Raw genomic sequence first — 24,652 nt, 5'->3', positions numbered from 1 at the left:
GAAAAAACATATTGTACAACATAAAGTCCATTGACTGAAAAGTTGGCATCGCACAAAACACAATGGTGTTTCATCACTTTTTGTTTGTTTGTTTGTTTTGTGATGATCATTTCCAATGACCAAATCCTAGGAAATCAGATATTCATCTCCAAAACCTTGAATGTAGATTCCTACCTGAGTTTCATGTTCCTAGCAATGGTGTTTCTTTGGGAGCCGCTATGCTTGTTTCTGGTATAACTCATTAGCTGGATAGATCGTTAACAGTCTCTCTTAAACCACGGCACTCTCCCTCACAGGTACCCGTTCATGAGGAGCAGTGAAATTGTGCACATTGAGCTGTTCAGCACCAGGAGTTTTGAGTTTCTTCGCTCCATTAAGGGCTGCTGTAACGACCCTGTCTCCAACCTCAGTGTGAACCGAATAGGTTCCCACGTGGTGGCGTTCTGCCCTTCTGCAGACACCAATACGACTGACATCATCTCCTGGAACCTGGAGACCGAGGACCACAAGCACATCGTGAAATCGCCCGGCTTGATAACCGGAGGTCAGTGAGGCCAGTGAACCTGTCTAAACGTCTCTTCTCCATTCACAAAGTATCTATCAATGGACCAACAAAGCCTCTCTAATTGAAAACATGTTCCACTGTTATTCTGGATTGCAGAAGAGTTCATTTGGCCTAGGCTGAAATATATTCCTTCAGACACAGATAAGCAGGTTCCTTCAAGAACTGGCAAATAATATTCCTGTATTCATGGTGTGCAAGCCAGTGAACTTTCATTATTGTCTCCTGTTATCTATCACTGTGCAAAACAAATCCACAGAGTATTGTAAATGTATGGTAGAATCACAAGTCTTTAATGGAGATGCTATTTCATAACTCAAAGGTACCTGCTTTGACCTGCGATTCTGCCTGGGAGTGTGCAACAATGAAAACTACCTCCGAGTGTGGAATCTGGCCTCGAAGATCAATGACCAGTCTCTCTGTTACAACGTCCACAGAGTGAAAGGCGACGGAATTGAAGAAATCTTTCCCATGGAGAACTATCCCAGGTAGGGCACTGTCTATTCTCTTGGGAGCAGGGAAACCATTTAATTTAACCTTACTGATTTTGTACGTTTGCCCACTGACAAAGAAATGATCAGTCTATAATTTTAATGGTAGGTGTATTTTAACAGTGAGAGACAGAATAACAGTAAAAATATCCAGAAAAACACATTTCAAAAAAGTTATACATTGATTTGCATGTTAATGAGTGAAATGAGTATTTGATCCCCTATCAATCAGCAAGATTTCTGGCTCCCAGGTGTCTTTTATACAGGTAACGAGCTGAGATTAGGAGCACTCTCTTAAAGGGACTGCTCCTAATCTCAGCTCGTTACCTGTATAAAAGACACCTGTCCACAGAAGCAATCAATCAATCAGATTCCAAACTCTCCACCATGGCCAAGACCAAAGAGCTGTCCAAGGATGTCAGGGACAAGATTGTAGACCTACACAAGGCTGGAATGGGCTACAAGACCATCGCCAAGCAGCTTGGTGAGAAGGTGACAACAGTTGGTGAGATTATTCGCAAATGGAAGAAACACAAAATAACTGTCGGTCTCCCTCGGTCTGGGGCTCCATGCAAGATCTCACCTCGTGGAGTTTCAATGATCATGAGAACGGTGAGGAATCAGCCCAGAACTACACGGGAGGATCTTGTTAATGATCTCAAGGCAGCTGGGACCATAGTCACCAAGAAAACAATTGGTAACACACTACGCCATGAAGGACTGAAATCCTGCAGCGCCCGCAAGGTCCACCTGCTCAAGAAAGCTCATGTACAGGCCCGTCTGAAGTTTGCCAATGAACATCTGAATGATTCAGAGGAGAACTGGGTGAAAGTGTTGTGGTCAGATGAGACCAAAATTGAGCTCTTTGGCATCAACTCAACTCGCCGTGTTTGGAGGAGGAGGAATGACCTCAAGAACACCATCCCCACCGTCAAACATGGAGGTGGAAACATTATGCTTTGGGGGTGTTTTTCTGCTAAGGGGACAGGACAACTGCACCGCATCAAAGGGACGTTGGACGGGGCCATGTACCGTCAAATCTTGGGTGAGAACCTCCTTCCCTCAGCCAGGGCATTGAAAATGGGTCGTGGATGGGTATTCCAGCAATGACCCAAAACACACAGCCAAGGCAACAAAGGAGTGGCTCAAGAAGAAGCACATTAAGGTCCTGGAGTGGCCTAGCCAGTCTCCAGACCTTAATCCCATAGAAAATCTGTGGAGGGAGCTGAAGGTTCGAGTTGCCAAACGTCAGCCTCGAAACCTTAATGACTTGGAGAGGATCTGCAAAGAGGAGTGGGACAAAATCCTTCCTGAGATGTGTGCAAACCTGGTGGCCAACTACAAGAAACGTCTGATCTCTGTGATTGCCAACAAGGGTTTTGCCACCAAGTAGGTAGTAGTAGTAGTCGAAGAGGTCAAATACTTTTTTCCCTCATTAACATGCAAATCAATGTATAACTTTTTTGAAATGCGTTTTTCTGGATTTTTTTGTTGTTATTCTGTCTCTCACTGTTAAAATACACCTACCATTAAAATTATAGACTGATCATTTCTTTGTCAGTGGGCAAACATACAAAATCAGCAGGGGATCAAATACTTTTTTCCCTCACTGTATGTTGTATCTGATTGCTTGTACAGGTACGTAGTGTGCAAGAGTACGAAGCCTGGAACTGTGAGTGTGTGGAACATTATGAAGTCGAGCTGTAAGGGTAAGCCAGTGAGGCTGGAGCGAGGCCTGTATGAAAACACCGACATCGCCCTCCCGAAGAACATGAAGCTGTACATCCTCACCGACAGGGGCACGGCAGACTTCACAGACACACCTCGGCCCATCTTTCAGGTGAGAGCGAGCAGGGGCGGGCAGATATATTGGTATAATATTAGTGTAATACCTGGACTGTGAGCATTCTGGGCTACAGTGTGATAAATAGCAGTCAGCTTCAATGAGGTGGAGGACATGTACATTGTCTCATCCCTCCTCAAGAAGCACTAATATGTTAAATCTTCCAAATCTTTTTTTTTTTTTTTTTTAAGGCTGCAATAAAATGATTTTTCACACTTTCTTAAAGCTTTGGCCTTTTTTGTAGATTCCTTCATGGATGTACACTTTTTATATGCAGCTAGATCAGAGTGTGTAAGGAGTTAGATTGATGAGCTCCTTTCAACCAGGATGCTTTGGATAGACCATCCCCATGTGTACAGTGTATACGTTTCATCTCAGCTGAGTGTGTGAGCCTCAAACAGCCCCTGGGCTTTTTCCTTTGCCTTTCTTCAGACTCTTCTGATCTTTGACCTCCTGAAGAAGCGGTATATTAAAAAGCAGACAGGCCTGTACATCATCCCCTGTCAGAAGCATGAATACAGGATCCTACAGGGCGACCTGCTGTTGGGACTTTCAGAGAACAGGTGAAGATTGGTTTCCGTGCAATGCATACTCCGTGACGGGAACAAAAAACAACGTAAAACCCCACTAACTCTGAAATCTATAGGAGTGCAAAACAATACCCTGTCTTCTATCTTTACCTTGTGATACGTACTTCATGCCTGAAATAGGGACCTTGCAGCTGGTACATTCAGGAGGTATGTCATTACACATAACAATGACACACTTCTTATCAGTGTGGGATGCAACAGCTACATTAAAGACTATCCCTTCCAGTTCGACTTTAATCCCCTTTCCTTCTGAAACTGGAACATTTCTGCAGGCTTCAGCAAATCTTCAGAAGTGGAGGATTTGCTCGCCTCGTGTGATCACAGTGAGAGATTTTTTTCCTGTTAGGCAGCTGAAATGAGAATTTTCCGTATACACCCACCTGGGCTGCATTTATATTCAGTGTCTTTTTGAAGTTTTGGGAAAAACTAAGAACACTTTGCCTAAGAAATCCTGGAAAGGACGTTCAAGTGTTCAGTAAATTATTATTCTGTTTGATGCTGGAGCTGTGTTTCAGTTTTATGTTTGCATAGCTGCCACAACGTGAGACACTTCCAAAGCCTCCAGGTATTGTGAGTAATAGTGATTTAAAATCAACAACAAAGGTGGCATATGTTATTTTGATGGTGCTGTAAGGTTAAATTAATTAATTAATGTATTATAATTATCTCATTACACTTCTATGTTTATGTAGAAAGGCTAATCATGTTCTCATTAAGTGTGAGAGTGTGTATGTGTATATGCTAAAACTTCCAATACTCGCGGGGTCTCAAATAGCAGCCAGTCTCCAATAGTCTGTTAATGCTGTTAATATTTCAGAGTTATGAACATAACTTGTGTATGCTGATCTAATGCAGTGCCACCTTTTCCTTGCAGAGACCATTTGATCATGTGGAGCCTTGAGACTGGCTTTATCAAAGGCCGATTGAAGGCTTCATATAAGGAGCAGCCATTGATGTCCAACTCAGTTCAAATTCCTAAGAGCTCAACTGATAAAGGCTTCCAGGAGCTCCAGTACAAGGCAGAGAGAAGACATGACTCTAGAGGTAATAAATCAGCTGTGGTTCAGCATTCAGCACCATGTAGCATAGAAAACTTGCATGACTGCCAACAACTATTGACTAGAGTAGAATAGTCCTTCATGTCTGAAGTCCCCTCTGCAGTACAAAGCTGAGATGGGTTTTCCACATAAGCTCTTGATGTCAGGATAAGAAAATGGCACACTATATACCAATGTCTGATGGCTGATAGATATGAAAAATGTCCTGAGAGGGAGAGATGAGACTTACTGGAAACAGTGATCACCCGCCTACATCTCAGGGCAGAATCTCGGAAATGTCACTTTGGCAATGTTGTCCGACGCTAAAAATACTGTACTGTAACCTCACAAAGCTATTGTACTTATTATCTAAACTGCTTTAAGCCCACATGACTCCCTGGGAGAGACGTAACGAGACTAAAACGGCGCAGAAGAGGAGGCTGGAGAGGGAGGTGAAGAAGGAAATTGAAAAGCAGCAGCAGTTCTGTAACGAGAAACACAATACCATCGATCAGTATCTCATCAGCCCAGATGAGCAGGTAGTCAGTGAAGCGATAATTACAAGAAATTACACATTGCTATGAAGCCCTGAAGCATCAGTTAATATCACAGACATATGGGAGGAGTTGCTGTGTATGTGTATATATATATATATATATATATTCAATGTGATTTTCAGAAGGGGCAAAATAAGTACTTTGTTACAAAATAATTTCCTAAACGTCATTAAGGCCCCTTAAAAAACCTGCTTTAAAGTGTGTTTACATAAATATTAATCCACTTTATTTTCTCTGCCTTTAACCACAGTAAATGATTGTTTTATACTTTAACAATATTTGTGTGCTATTAGTAGCAGTAGAAATGTAAGATATTGACTTTAATTGTTCATAACTTGCAAAATATGCTTCTTCTTCAGCTCCTGTAGGTTTTATGAGACTAAAATATCAATTTAAGACATTTTAGGTTGAGTACTATAATGTACGTGACTTAATGTGACTACAGTGATTTTATTTTGCCTTTCTCTGCTGCTCTTTGTGTAGATTGCGGTGTGCTCCTATTTTGCGCACCATCTGAATGTGTTCAGTCTGCTGTCTCAGACCCACCTCCACACACTGGAAGACCGGACTTCAATGCTTTTCCTTCACAATGCCGCCCTCACGTACAGCGGTAGCTACCTGGCCATTTCAAACTACAGCGACACGGAGAAAGTCAGCTATGTGACACTGTGGGATGTACAAAATGGGAAGGTAAACTGTCACCTTATTCACAATCTGTAAATATAATATTAAATACCTCTGTTAGGGGATACTGATAGCAAACAAATGTACAACATACAGCGTTCCATGTTAATTAACCAGAACTCTTACGTTTTATGATTGGTTTATTTGAAACAAACAGCGATTGGCCATTGGGAAGGTCAATGGTGATTATCTAGAGCTTGGAAAGGTAGAAAGCCAAGTTTTGAGATTCAAAGACTTCAGTTCAGTTTGTGATACATTTTGATACAAGATTAATCTTTGTCTTCTGGTTTACAGAATAAACTGCAGATTAGAAAGTAAACACATCCTTACCTTTTGGCCTGTTACTGGAAGTCCAAGCATATAAGAAAGGGTTAAAGTATATTACTGCTGTATTGTTATTTGGTAGGATCAATAAATATTTTGAAGTCATATTCTCACTATAACACTCCTGAACCTTAATAAGATATAATTATTTTGGTGTTCTCTCTTTCTGACACTAGAGTGTGAAAAAAGGATAGGTTCTGATTTAAGATTGTATTAAGTGCAACAATAATAAAAGGGCTCTTGAGTGACTCAACTGCTAAAACACCCACACAGGTTGGGCCCCATAATCCAGATATTGCTGGGTCCAATTTGGCCTACTGTATATCATAGCCATTTCTCAAGGGGTTGGATGGGCTCAAAGCCAAAAAGAATAACCCTTGTGGCTTACCAGGTCCCTGTGAACTCCACAGTGTTGTCAGTGAGAGCTGCATTAGTCCCTGCGATGCTATAACTCAGCTTTTTTGTGCTGTTGACTTGCAGTGTGAGAAGAAGTGGATGGCAGAACTAATAGTACAATTTGAGATCCAGTGTAATTCCCAACACCATGAGTTGGGTAACCTATTGAAAGTTGTTTGGATAGCTGTAAGAGATAATTTTGTCTGCTAGATATTATGACAATTATACACTTGACACCTGTCATGACAGTTAAGGTGGCTTCTGAGTGGCGTAGCTTGTGTCCTATAGGCTGAATGGGCCAGAATATGCCATTGGCTGTAACCTCCCAGGAGGCAGGACTCAACTGGCCAATTGCATCCAGGGGGAGGATTGGTAGTAGCCAATTGGGTGAGCAAAATTTCAGTGAGTAGCTCTTGTGGTTCCGGTGCCTGCAAGTTAGTGGTGTCTTCCATCTGCATCGAAATAGATATATTTCAAAACAATATAAAGGGTTCAGGAGAGCGTTTAAGAGGTCAGTCAGAAAGAAAACAAGTCTTGAGAAGCCAAATGGAAGAACTCTGAATTCTCTGTTTTGGTTTCCCAACCCTGACTGACTTTGTTTAGCCATAATGTTATCACTTTTTGTGGTTAAGGTAAGAAAACGACTGAAGAATGAGCCAAGTGTTTGCTGTGTGGCCATCAATAATGACGCAAGCAGGGTTGTCTTCGGGGTCATGGAAGCAAACAAGTAAGTTCCAGATACATTAGTAGTGTCTTTAATTGCTATTATGAGCTCAGACGCATATATTTCCATGAGGCAGATGTAGTGCCTGTTCAGTACAGGAAGCCAGGTCTTATGAACTGGAGTTTTACACTGCTCAAAAAAATTAAGGGAACACTTAATCATCACAGTATAACACCAAGTCAATTAAACTTCAGGGATATCAATCTTTCCAGTTAGGAAGCCTAAGCAATTGTTAATCAATGTCACCTGTTTTGGTGCAAATGAAAGTGACAACAGTTGCACGGGAGAGGCAACAGCAAGACACCCCCCAAAAAGGGAATGGTTTTGCAGGTGGTGGCCACAGACAATTGCTCTCTCCTTATCCTTCCTGACTGATTGTTCTCTAGTTTTGCATTTTGCTAGTGTCCTTGTCACTACTGGTAGAATGGGGCGGTACCTGCAGCCCATTCAGGTTGCACAGGTAGTCCAGCTCCTCCAGGATGGCATATCCATAGATGCCGTCGCAAGAAGGTTTGCTGTGTCTCCCAGGACAGTCTCAAGAGCATGGAGGAGATACCAAGAGACGGGCCGTAACACGAGGAGAGCTGGACAGGGCCGTAGAAGGGCATCAACCCAGCAGCAAGACCGGTATCTGCTCCTTTGTGCGAGGAGGAACAGGAGGAGCACTGCCAGAGCCCTACAAAATGACCTCCAACGGGCTACTGGTGTGCATGTTTCTGACCAAACTGTCAGAAACAGACTCCATGAGGGTGCATGAGGGCCCGACGTCCTCTAGTGGGACCTGTGCTCACAGCCCAGCACCGCGCAGCTCGATTGGCATTCGCCAGAGAACACCAGAATTGGCAGGTCCGCCATTGGCGCCCCGTTCTCTTCACAGATGAGAGCAGGTTCACACTGAGCACATGTGACAGACGTGAAAGAGTCTGGAGACGCCGTGGTGAACATTATGCTGCCTGCAACATCATCCAGCATGACCGGTTTGGCGGTGGGTCAGTGATGGTCTGGGGAGGCGTATCCTTGGAGGGTCGCACAGACCTCCACGTGCTAGCCAACGGTATCCTGACTGCCGTTAGGTACCGGCATGAAATCCTCAGACCCATCGTCAGACCTTACGCTGGTGCAGTGGGCCCTGGGTTCCTCCTGGTGCAGGACAATGCCCGGCCTCATGTGGCCAGAGTGTGTAGGGAGTTCCTGGATGACGAAGTGCATCCGACGCCGCCAAGTAGGAGCTCACTGATGCCCTGATCCAGGTCTAGGAGGAGATCCCCCAGGACACCATCCGCCGTCTCATCAGGAGCATCCCCAGACGTTGTCGGGAGTGCATACAGGCACGTTGGGGCCATACACGCTACTGACGAGTACATCAGTGCTCTACATTATGAGTTGCCATGATGAAATTCACGCAAGTTGGAACAGCCTGTGATTTAAATTGTTTACTTTGAAATTTCGGTGTGAGTTTGAATCCAGCCCTCAATCGGTTGGTGATTTTGTTTTCCATTGACCATTGTTACGTCATTTTGTTCTCAACGAATTACACAATGTAAAGAATTCATTGAGATCCGATGTTTGATTTAAGTGTTCCCTTAATTTTTTTGAGCAGTGTATATAAATACATTTGCAACATTTTATTCTTGTTTCTTAGTTCAATGCATTTTTCCCACCTATGCCATAATTTCACTCACCTACCAGTGTATGAAGCACATTCAGTTCTCAGGCAATTTCTCAACACTAGCTGTAAACCAGGAGTGCTCAGCATAGTTTTAACAAGGGCCAGTGGCATTGAAAGTCATCAGACAAATTAGGATATTTTATTTTATTATCTTTTTGTATTGTGAGTCGTTCATTGGCGGGTCAGATGGAGTCTAGTGGAGGGCAGTATTGTGCTGTAAACCTTCTGAATGCTACAACCACACTCTTGGTACTCTTCTGCCCTCTGCAGTCAATTAGGTGAACGGTTCCTATATTTGATGATAATGAAGGAACCCCAATCTGAGGTTCACCAATTAAAAAAATAAAACAAAAAACAACTATACCTTATGTAATACTCACATGCTGATAATGGCACCTTCTGGTAGCTGAAACTTATTTTTATGTCTACACAATGCTCATTCTGTGCTCTTCAGTTCAGTCTTCATGGTTTAGACTAGAGCACGTCCTGGCCATTTGTGATGCTTTCCCCTTATCTTGGCAAAGGCTTACACTGTATTTATTTAAAGATTGATGGAAGCTCTATTTAACCCACAGGCACAGAACCCATACTTTCAAATGGGGGCTTTTTAATGATAATACCCTTGTTTTACATATGCAGGCTGAAAGTTTGGGATCCTTTCAGAAGAGTCCATAAAACCATTTCTGGATACGAAAGCCTGAATCTGGGAGTGAACAGCAAGCTGTACATCACAGAGGAGGGAGCGAAAGCAATCCTGCTCACCGGTATGTGCTAATCTCACGCTGAACTGTGAGGGGTTGGTGTAAACACTGCTAAATCAGCTTCACGACACGGCAATATCAATCAGAATGCTCCTATACACGTCTCCAGCACCGCAGAGCTCATTTATAAACATCAATGATCTGTGTATTATTAATCCCAACACCAATCTACATATTATTTCTGCTAAGAAGTGCTGACGTTGTGTCATTCAGTTTTAAGGGAATTGTTCTTGCTGACTGATTACAAACAGAATACAGGCCTTAGGGGAGTAATATTACACTTTTGTCTGTAAAGCCATCATAAATGCCAGTTCATTACAATTTAATTACTTATGGAATGTTTCCTAAAATAGCCCTGATTTATGTATTTGTTGACATCTATAATTGCTACTTATTATTTCTTTCACACCTACTGATGTGGAGTAAGCAATTATTATTTGGGGAACCTTACAGTAAAGTGTAGTGAAGCCAAATTAAAGTTGTGGTAAAACATGGAGAGGTACAGTAAGCCATGGTACCACAACAAAGCAAAGTATGTGCATGTTGTAACCATGGGGAAGGAAATCTATCCAAGGCTTTATAACATAATGACTGGACGGTCATGCACACTATTGCCAACCAAACACACTCAGTTTCCTTGCTGGTATATAGTGATTTTGTTTTGTTTGTTAGTGTTAAAGAGGTCTTCATTGTGCTGCAGCTTTGCTACTGCTATGATCCTACTCTGCCCACCTGAAACTCTTTTCTCTTCTGTCTCTGTCAATGGTTTCAAGGTGGCAGGGTAAGAAAATATATTATGTTCTCATGAAATAGTGTTACATTGACAGTTAAAAGATAATTAAAAAAGATATGGCATTGAAGTTGGCCATTCCTCAGTTTAATGTAGAGAAGTTACACACAAAAAAAAAATACTATGGTACAGCAAGGCAGTGTCATGTGTCCCAGGAGTATTTTTGTGTATTAAGTGCCAACGGGCCTGTTCCCCCACCCCCCCAGGTGAAATCAGCCTCTGGGACCTGAACACTGGCATGGTTATATCCATCTTCACACCTGACAGCAGAATCCAGTGTCTCTCACTGACTTGTGACAGCCGAACCGCTCTGCTCGGACTGAGTGACAGCGCCACGCTCATTACCCTGAAGCTCATGTCAAAAGAGATTGTGAAATCCTCGTCGGCTGGAACAGACCTGTTCGGGGAGCAGTCGAGCACCAGCGAGGAGGAAGAGGAAGAGGATGAAGAACTGGTTTTGAACAGATGAAATGACCAGATCTCATAACACCATAAAACATAAGCCAATGGGCACCATCATAGGGGACTGTTTGTGATGATAACCCACAATTGTCATGTTCAGGTATTCCTTCTCAAAGCATATCCAGATACAGTCTTTTTGAAAAATGTGGTTAACTAAAAAAAAAAAAAATATATATATATATATATATATATATCCTATATTCATTTTAGAAAAATATTCCAAAGGTTTTATATTTCCAGTTTTGAAAGAATATAATTATTAGTGTCATGCCTTCTGCTGATATAGATATCAATTGAGCAGGTGTTTAACCTTCAGTTTTCACATTTATTTAAGGCTGTAGTTATAAACCTGTCCTATCTCTGAGTGTGTCGGATTAATGGGCCCAGGTGACATTCCTAACGACCGCCTGAGAACATCCTATTTTAAGAGACATGCTTTGATCAAACATGCCGCTTTTATTGTACAAATGCCACAGAAACCGGGGTTGAGAATCCTGAATCGAAAACCGAAAGGAGTCAATTTCAGCTTTAAATGTCAATAAAATGTGGAACAAGAAAAATTAATATAGTCCAGGCAGGTGTAGATTTGTTTGGTCAGGCGTAAAACAATTCACTTCATGGGAAATGGTTTTCTTAGGTATTACTCCCGAGGAATGCTCAACCTATTTTTGAATGCATACTCAAGTACTGTTCTTTCCAATGCATTTCAGATGTCTACCCCCTACCCCACCTCTTGCTAATTATTGATACTGGGGATTAATACAGGATAAATTCTATATATCATGTATTATGTAAGCACTTACCAAAAAAAAAAAAGCTGAATATACAGCAGTCTGAGCATAACTCCTTGATTAATAGATAATACACTCAGTCTTATAATTAAGGAGCTACTTGTACCACAAACCTGCATTGAAATAGATCACTTTCCCTGTCCTGGTCAGAGATGTATCCCACATTTTTTAAGCCCCCAATCCCAGTAGATCGCATTTCTATTTATAAATTTGAATGTATTTTCTAATACTGTGCCCGTGTTCCCTTAACCTTTAAATATCCTCCTTTTATTTTGCTCTTGAAAAAGAACATAGAAGACAGAACCATCATAGAAAGCCGATGAGAAGGAATAACGCATTTAAAAAGATGCTCTTGATTCGAGGTAGCATGAATCTTGCCACCACAGATAATTTTTTGGGGCATGTTAATGGAATAATCACAGCTAAGTAACTCATGGAACCCAGTGAGAATGTAGAAAGACATACACGTTTAATTAAATGGAAAACAAAGGACACGTGCAGAAAAGGTGGCATACAGAAACTAGGTGAGGCTATCAGTTTTAAAACAACAAAGGTTAGATCAAAGCTTGAATATCAAGTTTAGTTTAAGGGTGCAACACAAGTCACCTGGTGCAGTCATGACCATACAAAACTAAAAAAACAAATGAAATGATAAAATAATGTATTAGAACCCCTTTTATAATGAGTGAGTCTCGGAGTAATTAAAAAAGGGAAAGCTGGAGTGTCTTATTCCAAGTACGAAACTGACAATCCTCAGTGCCTTATCATTGTTGAGTAAAACCAGTGAAAAGCATTAAGGTTTAGATTTATTACACAATGCAGGTTGTATCAAGGGGTCCAGAAAGCCCTGCTGTTGTAAATTCAGCTAACTGATGTTATATATACACACAGATCGAACCCATTCCCACTTAACGTAGGCCTAATATAGACCTAAGGATTGCAGTATTAAGCCTGTGTAATCTACTCATCTTTACAGCTCTTTGTTTATTTAAGCTAATTAGACACTAATTAACAATTTGGCATTGGCAACGGATCAAGTTAGATTTCAACAAAGAATGGTCTCCGGAGAAGTCTGTCTGTAGAATAATAAAAAAAAACTAGTATACAATGCCAAAAAGAGACAAAAGATAATGGTATTGAATCTGCATAGACATGGAAATATCTGGGTTAGAGTTAGGAGTACAAGTTTATTGTCTGATATTTATGATGAGATCTATCTTGGAAACAAATCTGGAATCAATTCTCTCTCCAAATCCTATACAAACTAATGCTTTCCTGTTTGATGAATTAAATCAACTGGTTCTGAAGCCAGAAGATTTTCCAGTCTATTCTGGAACACGTGAAATTTTGATGAATTAAGACCTGGTTTGAGGATAACTGTACATTTTGTAAGCATCTTAAGAATTACCCAACCATAAGATGGGAAGAGGGGGAGAAGAAAAAAAAAAAAAAAAAAACTCACTCCAGACAGTGGTCATTACTTGTAATGATGTAATCTGTCACCATGCTTCAATTGCAATTGCCAAACCACTGATTTCTCTCGGCACGGATCTAATACGCTCACACGACAGCATTGGTAATGTTTTTCTATGGGATTCTAGCAGCATGACTACTATAGCAGTACAAGCATCTCTCAGTATCAGACTTTTGTAAGAAATGACCCCAGAAGAAGAGTTCTTACAGTAAAAGCCTTATTGACTCCATTACACAATAGACTTAAAATCTATTTCCAGCTTCATGGTGAAAATGTTGGACTACACAACCTTACAGGGCTTTCTTTAGGAAACCAACAGTCAGGAAAAGAGAAAACCAAAACAAAATGACTATTGTATATTGGCAAACAACCAATCAAAAATGCATCTATGTTTTCTTCTGGGTTTAATAAAATAACACACAGGCATCACTGGCACAGGTTTATTTAAATACTGCAAAACTTAAGAAAATTAAATTAGACCAAACAGGGTACTGAACAGTGAAATCTGCCACTGGTTTGGAAGACTATAAAAAAAAAAAAAAAAAGTTGGAAAATATATTTTCCAGTTTTACAAAGTAGTAAAATCAGTCTGTACAGATATTTCCAACATAATGTAGAAAATGCCAAAGACCATGTGTCCCCACTTATGATGGTATCCTTATGCCTGGTCATATCATTGTTCCAACTTTCAAAGACGTTTACAAACACGTAAACCTTATAGATGCATGATCCTTCTGTGTTCAGTAATGAGTCAGACAAAAATGAAAAAAAGCACCTATACAGAGTAGTAATGGCAGTATTGTTTAACATATCACCTTTAGTAATCTTTTAGTAAAATAGAGAGGTCTTCTTTCGGTCTATGCAATTTTCCATTGGGCTGCAAGGGCACCTGTTACAGTCTTGTATTTGTTTTTTTGGCTAAGTGCAGCAACAGGTGAAGTGAGAGCAGCCATATGGCAACGTTAATACCCTAGATTTAAACGATTGCATAGGCATATGCTCCTCTCTAAATCAGATTGTTTCATCAGCAACACAACTGTTGGAAAAAAAATAAAACAAAATGAACATGTATATAAACACTACCTAGATCTTCTATCCTTTTTAGTTTTCTCAATGCTTTTGTCCATCGTCTTTTCGCTGTCCCCTCTGCATTTGGGACAGTACCATTTCCCTTTTGGCTTGTAGGTAAGTCCAACACAGGAGAAGTGGAACCACTCGATGGGGCACTGTCCATTGTCACACCCGATCATCTCCCCGTATGACACTTGGTTGCACAGGCAGTAGGTGGGCTCATTGGGGTCGATGTTGAAATCCCCGGGGGAAACCTCCCGTTCCTGCTTGGCCTTGGAGCGTTTCTTCTTCTTGGCAGACTTGGACTTCTTCTCCTTAGGCACCAGATCCTCGCCCACCTCCTCCGTGCCATTGGCGTTGTTGTGGCACGAGTCTCGGCTCTCGCTGTTGCGCTGCCGCCGCGGCCGCCGCGCAGAAGCCCTCTCGGGGGGGACCAAGTCCTGCTTCACCTTCTCCACCGTCTTCTCCACCTCGGGCGGCTCTTGGAAGCACTGTGAGTGGGCCTCCATCTGCCTGGCCCGGTTTTCCACCAGCTCCATCATCTGGGTCACCACGTGGATCTTCTCATCCCCCAGCTCTTGGCTGCTGATCAGCGCTCTCTGGAGGTGGTTTTGTAGTCTCTTCCTCTGGCCCGAGTCTGTCTCCTTCTTGTACTTCTCATAGACATCATCCACTTCTTTTAAGACTTCTGCAACCAAGAACATGGTTAGGTTTAGGTTACGATTTCTAGTGAAGTTTTCCCTGAGCAGGTGTGTGTGCACGTGCAGTGTGGGGTGTAGTTGGGCAGTAGGTTTTCTGGAAAGTGTTGCTATGCAAGCAAAGCTGTTCATAAGATCTACTATACCTGGAAATGCAGCAAGCGAAGAAAGCCATGCACACAAATTCAGTACAGAAATGACCTGGACATTATTTTAAGAGAGATTACCAGAACCATGCTTCTAATAGTATTACTTTAATATGATAACTGTGAATGGAAAGTTATTTATCAACTCCATCATGCAAACTTTGTGACTTTGTACATAAAGACTAATATTGAGGTATCACTGAACTTGCGACTTCCACTAACATGCATCGTGTTAAAATTAATGCACCCGAATAAGCAGAGTAGGCAATTGCCTTGATCCACTAAACAATTTAAAAAAAATGTATCAGGCTGTGGTACTAAAAGGCTTGGAATGCATTTCCCCCCAATTATTGTGTGAAGGATTCCTCTGTCTCCCTGAGCACAGTAAAAGTCAAAGGAAATCAAAGTACAGATAGTTATTTTTCCCTCTCTCAAAGAGGAACCGAGGTAAACACCTCACCTCAGCTTATCCTGCTAATGAATTGCTCACAGCCTTGGCTTCATTATTTTAAGCAGAAGCTGAAAGAAGCAACGAAACTGCAGGGAAAACAAACACAAACCTTGAAGAGCAATGGTTTTGCTATTTATCCTTTAAGTAAAACATTGACTATATTATCTGAAGGGATCAAAGGCAAAACACCACACGAACACAAAGACACACACAAAAATAGATACTATGTGATTCATTTCCATTCTGAAATGGTTACATTTTGGTTGACATTATTGTAGTGTACTTAATCCTGCCCGATATATTAAGTGACGTATTCAATATATAATTACACACACACACACACATACATTCATACGTACACTATCTATACAAACCACTTAAATTAAACTTGGAGTATAATGAAATGATTCACTGTATTGTCAAGCTTAATTCATTAATAAAGCTTAACCTGTTGCCTGATAAAGTGTCCAAACGTGTTGGTTTGCACGGAAAGCACATGGACTTCATACTAGTTTTTCCGGGGATACCAGTGTTTTCACCTTTACTGAACATTTCATAATCCCAGAATCTCTAAAACTATCGCGGTCCTTCTGCTTCCTGTTATTTGTACGAATAATTTAAAAAACGTTATATCTGTAGTGCTCTCCTTTTGTCCAATTCTCCGTTTTCGTTTTTGAATAATCTTGACATGCTGAACGCATTTTCATTTCCAGATCACACTATTACACTTGCATTACAATGACATGCAACGTGCGCTACAATAAGGCAAGAACATAGCAATTATTTTAACAACATTTCATGTATTCTTTAGCGAGGATGGGGGCTTGTAAAAGACATACCGTTAAAACATGCCTATAAAAGTGACCGTGTCTGCGGATTCGTCGTGGTTTGTTTCGTGACCCGGAGCCGTTCAAACAGACAGGCGCTCACACGAAACACGACACAATGCCCGAGAGTCACGGCATGGGTGGGGTGTGTTTGGGGGGGAGACTTCTTTAGCATTCACCATCTGTTGATTTAAAAAAAGCCACTAAATTCCCTAAAGGATCTGGATGGTATCAATATAAATTCATTTTGTTGTAATAACTACAATAAAACGAGAGAAACTTCTCCTGAAGTGTGCACGGCACTTCCGTATTCAAGGCGTGTGTTCATAACCCGGAAGTGACGACACGTTCTCGTTCGATTCGAGTCCATGTATTCACAGAGGTTCCAAATAAACAAATACTCTTTTTAAATTAGGTTGTCTTTTATATATATATATATATATATACAATCGACCGGTTTGCGAAATCACACAGAATAAATGCGTCTGGCACTTAGTCGTAGAACAAAACTAAACAACTTTTTATTATTTCTCTCTACTGCTGCTGCTGCTGCTGCTAAGACCCCCCGAGACACCAGACAGCCGGAGCGCATTATAACCTGCAGAATAAAGACCCGTTTCTCGCTCCAAACCCGCCTAGTAAACCCTCCGCAACAGGATCCACTCAGAGATATAAACGGCAATGTATATGCATTGGAGAAAATATTTCTGATTTGGCGAAGGAGGGATTTCTTCCGTCAAGTTCCAGATACAAGCAAGTCTTCTTTGAGCAACAAATCACCTACACGGCGAGGTTTAACTCAAAGTCCCGGGATATAACCGAGCATTTTAAACCAGCCTTTCATTGTCAGACTCTTTTGTATTTCACATGAAAGGAGTTTTGCCCAGTTGCCAAAATGGCTGATCCCCTGCCTTCTCCTGACTTTGGAAAACACCTATTATCTTTACTAGCGACTGATTCCGATGAGAGAGCAGATCTGGTGGATCCACAGACAATGCGATCGGCGAACTACACCAAATCAAAGCTCACCGACCTGCGTCTACCGTAGCGAAGCAAGAAAACGAGGCGCAAAAGAAGTGTGGCTGCCCGGCGGACTCTCAGAGGCACTCACCCTGGTACTTGGTATCGATCTCCCGCAGCAGAGACACATTCCTCTGGATGTCCAGAGGCAAAGACTCCACACAGTCCAGATAATCCTCCACGTACCCGACCAGCTGGCTCCTCTCCGCGCTTGGATAGTGTCCCAGCATTGTGTCCGCAATGCATGAAGCAGAGACGGTTACAAGACGCGCATACTTCAGGGGGACGACATGGGGGGGGATAATGTGTCTACTGTGCTGCTCCTCTGCAGCTCCATCCGCCAGCCTGACTGCAATTCACTTCAAACAAAACTGCCCTGCCTGCGCATGCGCCGAGACGGACCTTATAAGGCAATGCGCCGCGTTTTTGCACCGTCCCGCAGCTTCCTCGGCGGGGGGTCAGAGGTCACGGCTGCGCTCTCTTAAAGGGGAGGAGACCAAACGTTTAAAAGCAGCAAAAGCGGCATTCTGGGAATGAGCCCCGTTCTGTTGATGCGCAAACACCACCTGCGTTGCTACCCGCTGTGACGAGCTCCGGCGCGCAGGTCCCGGCTCGGCCCGGAGGCGTCTCGGCCGCTGGAGGGTGAGGCTGCGGCCGGCGGAGGCTTCGAGGCGGCGGCACTCTCTGCCACGGGTCCGGGGACTTTCCCCTAGGCGCCGGGGAGAAACGCGTTCTCAGCGAGTGGCCTAGTGAACAGGTCTTCAGAATGCCTATGAGGAGACGGGTGCCTGGTCGGCTTAAATAGCCCCGAAACAGCTGCAACCCAGCCGCCCATGGTGTACATTGTGACCGCCTCTTCTTTTGCATCCGCCATGTTCCTGCTCTTGGTAAGACTTGTCGAGTTCACAGAGCAGCCGCCGCACAGCCGGACTGTCCGCGCAACGTTACAGTACCGAAACGGAGGCATGCGACTATATTATGCAAATGAAGCGCGCGTCATCATCCATTTTCTAGTTGTTGATGATAGAATTGGTGGATTTGAAGTTTAGTTCTTACCAATACGTGATTTACCCTGGCATTTTATGTATCTGTTTATGGTTACATATGTATGTAAGTTGGAAGCAGATTTAAGTCATGTTCATTAGTTTTGTCCCGAGGGATCATGGGTATGTTGTGTTCAAGCGCCAGGTCCGCGGATGTGTGGATCCTGTGTTTGGCCGCTGGGCAGTGAAGGCGTCGTGCCACTTGCTTCTCGTTTTTCGGAAACAAACTATATGACAACTTAAAAAAGCAGATTTCTAAATTGTCAGCGCAGTAATTAAATAGTATGTTATTAGAAAGCAGTGATGGAAGCTGAAAAACAGTCACTCCTGTACACTTGTTGATTTTTCGTTTTCCACTGTGTTCGCTATAATTGGAAATGACGTTGCATAAGCACTTGTGTTACAAATGTATGTAGTTGTATGCATGTCATAAGGTTTCTGTTTTTTGGGTTAGCCTATCCAATAATAATTATACACACTCCTTTTAAAAGCCTACAGGAAACTGGTGATCTCAGGCGTGACTGGGCATGTTTTGATTGATTCGATTAAATCTGGCTCCATGGATCCATTATCAAGAAATGTAAGGATCCATTGATGCCAGGTGAGGGTATGTGGGGGTTGCCTTTAGAGCAGTGCTCATTGCTGCCAAAAAAATAAAAAAAATAGGTTTCAGCATCCCTGCCTTTCTGGATTACTGCAGGAAGTGTCCCATAACATTTCTACTATAAATCTAAAATAACTACATAAATACACACACATACATATAACACAACTGAGTATTAATTGCTCGTGAACTAATCTTGAATAAGTGGAATTTTTAATTAAATAATGCACATTTTTGTTGGGTACATGAGGAGATGATTTAAAATAAAATCCACAAATAAAACATTGAACAAAATGCAAAAAATCAAATCAAGATCTCAGTGGATCTGTCTTGGAAGCAGAAACATTTTTCTTCACCAGTAAAGAGTTATAAATATGTTAGATTGCAGAAGACAAACGTGGGTCACTGAACCTTTAATGAACCTTTACCCAACTGTGTGTATATATTGGTCGTATTTCAGAATACTGAAATACATTTGTCAAATATCTGATCGTACAATCAAGGTATTTGTGTGAATGCATTGAAAATGCAAGTACACAAACAGTTCATATTAGGAACTAAAGTGCCTGGTAGAAATGGAAAACAGTTTACAGTTATAGAATATATGTTAATCTTTGTTTATCTTTATCACGGGCAATTTATATAATTTAGTTAAGTGCATAATGGTATGTGTTAACAGTTGCTTGGGGAAGTTTAGCATAGGTTGTATATACAGCAGTACAGTCATCATACATACTCTGATGCATATAATTGTGAAATATGCTTTTTAATATATATTTTCTTCAATGCTTACATTTTAATCTATTTCTATAGTTTTGAGTATTTATCTAGTTTTGTGTTATTCTATTAAATCCCCTGCTCATTCAAGTGGTTGTCCAAAGATGTATGAAAGACGGACTCAAGACTGAAACGGCTCATGAGTTACAGTGCAAATGTTTATCGCCTTGCAGGCACTGATAAAAGAAAAGAGAAAAAAGACAAAAATGAATTAAAAAAAACTTTCCACCAAATAAAGGTTGATGATAAAGACCACAGATGGCCAGGAGGTTTGCCAGCAGCCCAATGCACACAATGCAAGTGTTAAATACAATTACAAAGGTTGTACTATGATTATTAAGTTCAGCCTGTGTTTGGATGACCAGGGATTCGACCCATCGTGCTCGTTTGGTGTCCATTAATAACTTAGTGACCCAAGGATCCTATCCAGTCTGTTTATGAATGTTCCCAAATTGTCTCTAAAGCCACATCGCTGGGGAGTTTGTTCAGATTGTGACGCCTCTCTGTGTGAAGAAGTGTCTCCTGTTTTCTGTCTTGAATGCCTTGAAGCCCAATTTCCATTTGTGTCCCCGGGTGCGTGTGTCCCTGCTTCATGATTTTGAAGACTTGACTCAAGTCCCCACATAGTCTCCTGTTCCAGGGTGAAAAGGTTCAGTTCCTCAGTCTCTCAGTAGGACATTCCCTTCAGACCTGGAATAAGTCTGGTTGCTCTCCTCTGAACTGCCTCTAGAGCAGCGAAAACAGAAACAAGATTAGGAACACTTAGACTATCTGAAAGTAGAAACACAACAAGATAGCTCTCTCTCACCTGTCCTGTGTCTGGCTTCGGCATCTTCTAACGCCAGCAACTTTAGACATGGCAGCCACTAATGATTAAAAAGAGCAAATTCAATCAGACCCCCAAGCACTATGTGTTTTGTAACTAGTGAGCTTCAAACCCACACATCTAAACAAACCAGAAAGATTGTGATTTTCACAAGCACAATGCAAAGAGAGGACTTCTTTTACTTTAAAGTATCTCGCTTCAAAAACACACAGCAAACATTGCTTCTCATAAGACTGACACAATAGCACCACATTGTGGCCTTCAAAGAACACTGGCAGTCACAAAGCACCATAGAACTTGAAATGCCTATTTGTAAAACATAAGCACGATTTAACCAGCATGCAGGTGAATGAGGTGCACGTTTACGATTGGGGTTTTATTTACTGCACATAGAAGTTGGAGACTGAACATTACTGGCAGCCCTTTGGATCTGTCCTTTTGGATGTGGCGGGGTCTGAGAAGCTGGCCGTGAGGAATCATCAGTGTCTTGGGGACTTGGGACAGCTATTAACATTGTCACAGCGCTTGCACTCTGTCCCTGGCAGGTACGGTGACTGCAGGACGGTGTCTCTACAGGACCAGGGCTGCAAACGACTGTGCTGAAGAGACCCAGGGAATTAAGACAGCAACTGGATGGGTCTCCTTGACAGCACAATGTTTGGAATATGTCTGCTAAGAAATAAATAATAATAATACTAATATGTTTCTTAATCAGAGAACAATCAGACAGGCGAGCCGAACCGATGATGGCAGCTTTATAACTTTATTATGAGCAATACACGTACGCATTTATTTTGAATACAAAGCAAATTAAGTTTATATTTAGAAAGTGAGTACAATTTTTGCACACATCCAGAAACATTTGTATTTCTTCATTCATTTGTATCCATTGCATCATAAATTCTTACTCTCCAAATTAAGTTTTACATCAATATGCACTATTGTAATAGTTTCATATTACAAATAATTGCAATTAATCAATGAACTTTTTTAAATTCCGACAACACATCTATAAAGCTTGATAAAAGTTCTATACAAAATAATGTATTAAATATCTCAGTATGTTTATGCATATTTCCATACATACTTATCAATTTAATCTTTGATTTCTCAAATGATCTCCCCTTTATTTTACCATAAAAGTTCTTGATACAAAAGAAATGATGCCATGGCAATTGTACCAGGAAGAGTCCTCTGACTAACAGGAAACTGTGAACGTGGTGGACTAGAATGTCTTGGACTGACTTCCAGAGACAGCTGCGCTTTTAAACTCTTGTGTCTCTCAGACACCGGTGACAGTCTCAGTAGGACACACAGTGGGCATATTATCCATCTCCTCCTGCTCAGCGCTGGGTGTCCAGCAGTTGGTCAGTGTGAACAGCCTCTGACAGCAGGGGAGAGAGCCCAGTGTGTTCCTGACATCAGGCCTGAGGAAGATGTACAGCACTGGGTCCACAAGGGCATTTAGTTTAATCATTTCATATGTGATGATATAGGCATTGGACACATCTGTATCTCCTGAAAGCCAGATCATATGCACAATGTAGTTCGGGAGGATGAGCACAGTGTAGGCGCCCAGGACGAGGGCCAGTGTGCACCGAATCCTCCTCTTCTCTGCGTCTCGTACAGAGGTGGTGCTGGCGATGGCTCTCCAAGTGCCGATGAAGAAGAAAACAAGGAGGGGGAACGGCAGGATGAAGAAAAAAGGTAACTGTATGTCACATGCATAGCAGGGCAAATACGAATAATAAGCTATGTAAAATATTGCCAGGAATATAAGAGCCAGAACCCACACTCCCACAGAAACCAGCGCAGTGTGCCTGATACTGCGGCGATTCCGGTACCACAGAGGGTGGGCGACAAGCAGGTATCTCTCCAGGGAGATACACACCATGAACCACACACTGGCACACACACCCACAGAAAAGATACAATCAGAAATTCCATAGACCATTTCAGCTGCTGAGTGTGTAGTATTATATTTGTATAAGTATTTGATACTTAAGGGTAAGAAGGCTGGTCTCATGATGACCTGCAGAAGGTCGGCGATGAGCAGGTTGATGATGTAGATGGGCACCACCATGTTGGACCTGATCATACGGTACAGGCCGTAGATGGTCAAGCCAATGACCAGCAGCCCAACACACAAAATGAGAATGTCAATAGTGAATTCAACTTTCAATATGTAAAAATAGTAATCACTACTTGAATTGTTCATGGTGTCCTGGTGATCAGGGGCTGGAGGAGTCTGTGCTGTCCTGGTCAGTGGGTCAGGGAATCACTCAGCTCTCCACAGTCCTGTCAGTCAGGGACGCGGTGAGAAGAGCAGACAACCGACCACCCAAAGACCTGGAGAGGAACTGGGAAACAACAACAAGGAATTTGGTAAAGGAGTAATTTCTTTCAACTCTTTTCTTAAGCTGTATTTCCGATTGTGCTCATTCTTATTCAGGATATTCTAGTTATTATATGCATCAGTACAAATAATAATAAATAGGAAGAGTCTGAGTCTCCCTATATGAAAGCTTCTGTCTTGCCATGTCCACTGCATTGAAGAAACTCCTGCAAAAATTAGTCTTGTTATGTGCAATTCCTTCCTGTTCCTCTCTGCTTTTTACAGCTCATGGGTCACAACTTCAAACCTTCTCAAGAAGATCATGAGGGATGGGTGTTGTAACAGGAAGTGCTGTTTCATGTTTTTTTTTTATCAGTCATCTATCAATCTCTATGAAGGATCTATACCAAGGAAGACAGGACTGTGAAACAGGTGTCTAATCAGAGTCTATAGAAGTCTCAGCTCTTTGATAAAACATGAGCATTTGGGATATGAGGTGTAAAAGTGGAGGTTTGTGGGGAAATGTATTGCTTTAAGGGTTGAAGGCAGGAACTCATAGTCAGGACAGTGTCCCAGTTGCTTATTGTGATGATCGTGCAGCGAGTTCATCTCCACGTCTCATTTTAATAATTTGACATTGGACCTGAGCCAAACGGGTTTTTTTCCCCAAGATGTTTCAGGACTATTATTCAAATTTGTCTTGGTTGCAAGATGGAGTGTTACAGCTGCACACACAACAAGAGTATCACTATATCTGTGTTTTATATGTGCATCCTGATGCCCAAACTGCTGGTCTTACTTGTTCTGGAATCTTCTTGGCTGTATTTGTTTGTCCTGACTATTTAGCCACACAGAGCGCTAGAGAGGAGTATGTGGATTTTATCTTGTTTGTGTTTCATAAAGCTGCTCTTTAAGCCTGGGAGAAACTGGATTTGCATCAGTTCACTATGGCTGCATCTTCTAATGAAACATTCAACTTCAAGGTTTACAGTCGTGAGTTTTATACTGACAAAAGAAGACCTGTAGTGCAACAATCTCTCTACATCTCTCCCTCTCTTTCACCACCTACTATATATATATATATATATATATATATATATATACACTCACCTAAAGGATTATTAGGAACACCATACTAATACTGTGTTTGACCCCCTTTCGCCTTCAGAACTGCCTTAATTCTACGTGGCATTGATTCAACAAGGTGCTGAAAGCATTCTTTAGAAATGTTGGCCCATATTGATAGGATAGCATCTTGCAGTTGATGGAGATTTGTGGGATGCACATCCAGGGCACGAAGCTCCCGTTGCACCACATCCCAAAGATGCTCTATTGGGTTGAGATCTGGTGACTGTGGGGGCCAGTTTAGTACAGTGAACTCATTGTCATGTTCAAGAAACCAATTTGAAATGATTCGACCTTTGTGACATGGTGCATTATCCTGCTGGAAGTAGCCATCAGAGGATGGGTACATGGTGGTCATAAAGGGATGGACATGGTCAGAAACAATGCTCAGGTAGGCCGTGGCATTTAAACGATGCCCAATTGGCACTAAGGGGCCTAAAGTGTGCCAAGAAAACATCCCCCACACCATTACACCACCACCACCAGCCTGCACAGTGGTAACAAGGCATGATGGATCCATGTTCTCATTCTGTTTACGCCAAATTCTGACTCTACCATCTGAATGTCTCAACAG

The 24,652-nt window shown here is 41.9% G+C and overlaps 2 protein-coding genes and 1 long non-coding RNA gene across 3 annotated transcripts in view; 2 read left to right on the top strand and 1 right to left on the bottom strand.

Annotated features, from left to right (window-relative positions):
• Nucleotides 1-13,730, top strand: part of LOC136765065 (uncharacterized) — a 38,045-nt gene extending 24,315 nt beyond the window's left edge. Inside the window, exons 22-31 of the mRNA XM_066719537.1 lie at nucleotides 297-544; nucleotides 885-1,050; nucleotides 2,692-2,893; nucleotides 3,329-3,459; nucleotides 4,361-4,530; nucleotides 4,908-5,062; nucleotides 5,564-5,770; nucleotides 7,117-7,211; nucleotides 9,517-9,641; nucleotides 10,635-13,730. Of these exons, the coding sequence (XP_066575634.1) occupies nucleotides 297-544; nucleotides 885-1,050; nucleotides 2,692-2,893; nucleotides 3,329-3,459; nucleotides 4,361-4,530; nucleotides 4,908-5,062; nucleotides 5,564-5,770; nucleotides 7,117-7,211; nucleotides 9,517-9,641; nucleotides 10,635-10,897 (1,762 nt within the window). The 3' untranslated portion in view covers nucleotides 10,898-13,730. The remainder of the gene's footprint in view (nucleotides 1-296; nucleotides 545-884; nucleotides 1,051-2,691; nucleotides 2,894-3,328; nucleotides 3,460-4,360; nucleotides 4,531-4,907; nucleotides 5,063-5,563; nucleotides 5,771-7,116; nucleotides 7,212-9,516; nucleotides 9,642-10,634) is intronic.
• Nucleotides 12,129-17,627, bottom strand: ing2 (inhibitor of growth family, member 2). Its single transcript, XM_066718165.1, has 2 exons — nucleotides 17,460-17,627; nucleotides 12,129-14,914 (listed from the first exon to the last, which is right to left on the bottom strand). Exons 1-2 carry the CDS (start codon nucleotides 17,596-17,598, stop codon nucleotides 14,235-14,237), a joined length of 819 nt encoding a protein of 272 aa, XP_066574262.1. The 5' UTR covers nucleotides 17,599-17,627; the 3' UTR covers nucleotides 12,129-14,234.
• Nucleotides 17,628-18,115: 488 nt separating this feature from the next.
• Nucleotides 18,116-23,871, top strand: LOC136764277 (uncharacterized). Its single transcript, XR_010821173.1, has 4 exons — nucleotides 18,116-18,255; nucleotides 21,164-22,325; nucleotides 22,854-23,003; nucleotides 23,239-23,871. It is a non-coding gene; the product is annotated as an uncharacterized LOC136764277 (long non-coding RNA).
• The last annotated feature ends 781 nt before the right edge of the window (nucleotides 23,872-24,652 follow it).

Source organism: Amia ocellicauda, chromosome 12 (genome assembly GCF_036373705.1).
Source record: "Amia ocellicauda isolate fAmiCal2 chromosome 12, fAmiCal2.hap1, whole genome shotgun sequence".
Classification (NCBI taxonomy): Eukaryota; Metazoa; Chordata; class Actinopteri; order Amiiformes; family Amiidae; genus Amia; species Amia ocellicauda.
Note: the sequence above shows the minus strand (reverse complement) of the source record. Positions and strands in the feature narration are given on the sequence as shown.

Bases quoted from the DNA above. Each gene is read 5' to 3' on its own strand.
- ing2 (XM_066718165.1), bottom strand. From the start codon at position 17,598: ATGCTGGGACACTATCCAAGCGCGGAGAGGAGCCAGCTGGTCGGGTAC. The intron at 14,915-17,459 runs GTGAGTGCCTCT...TCTTGGTTGCAG, and splicing joins GATCGATACCAAGTACCAGG to AAGTCTTAAAAGAAGTGGAT.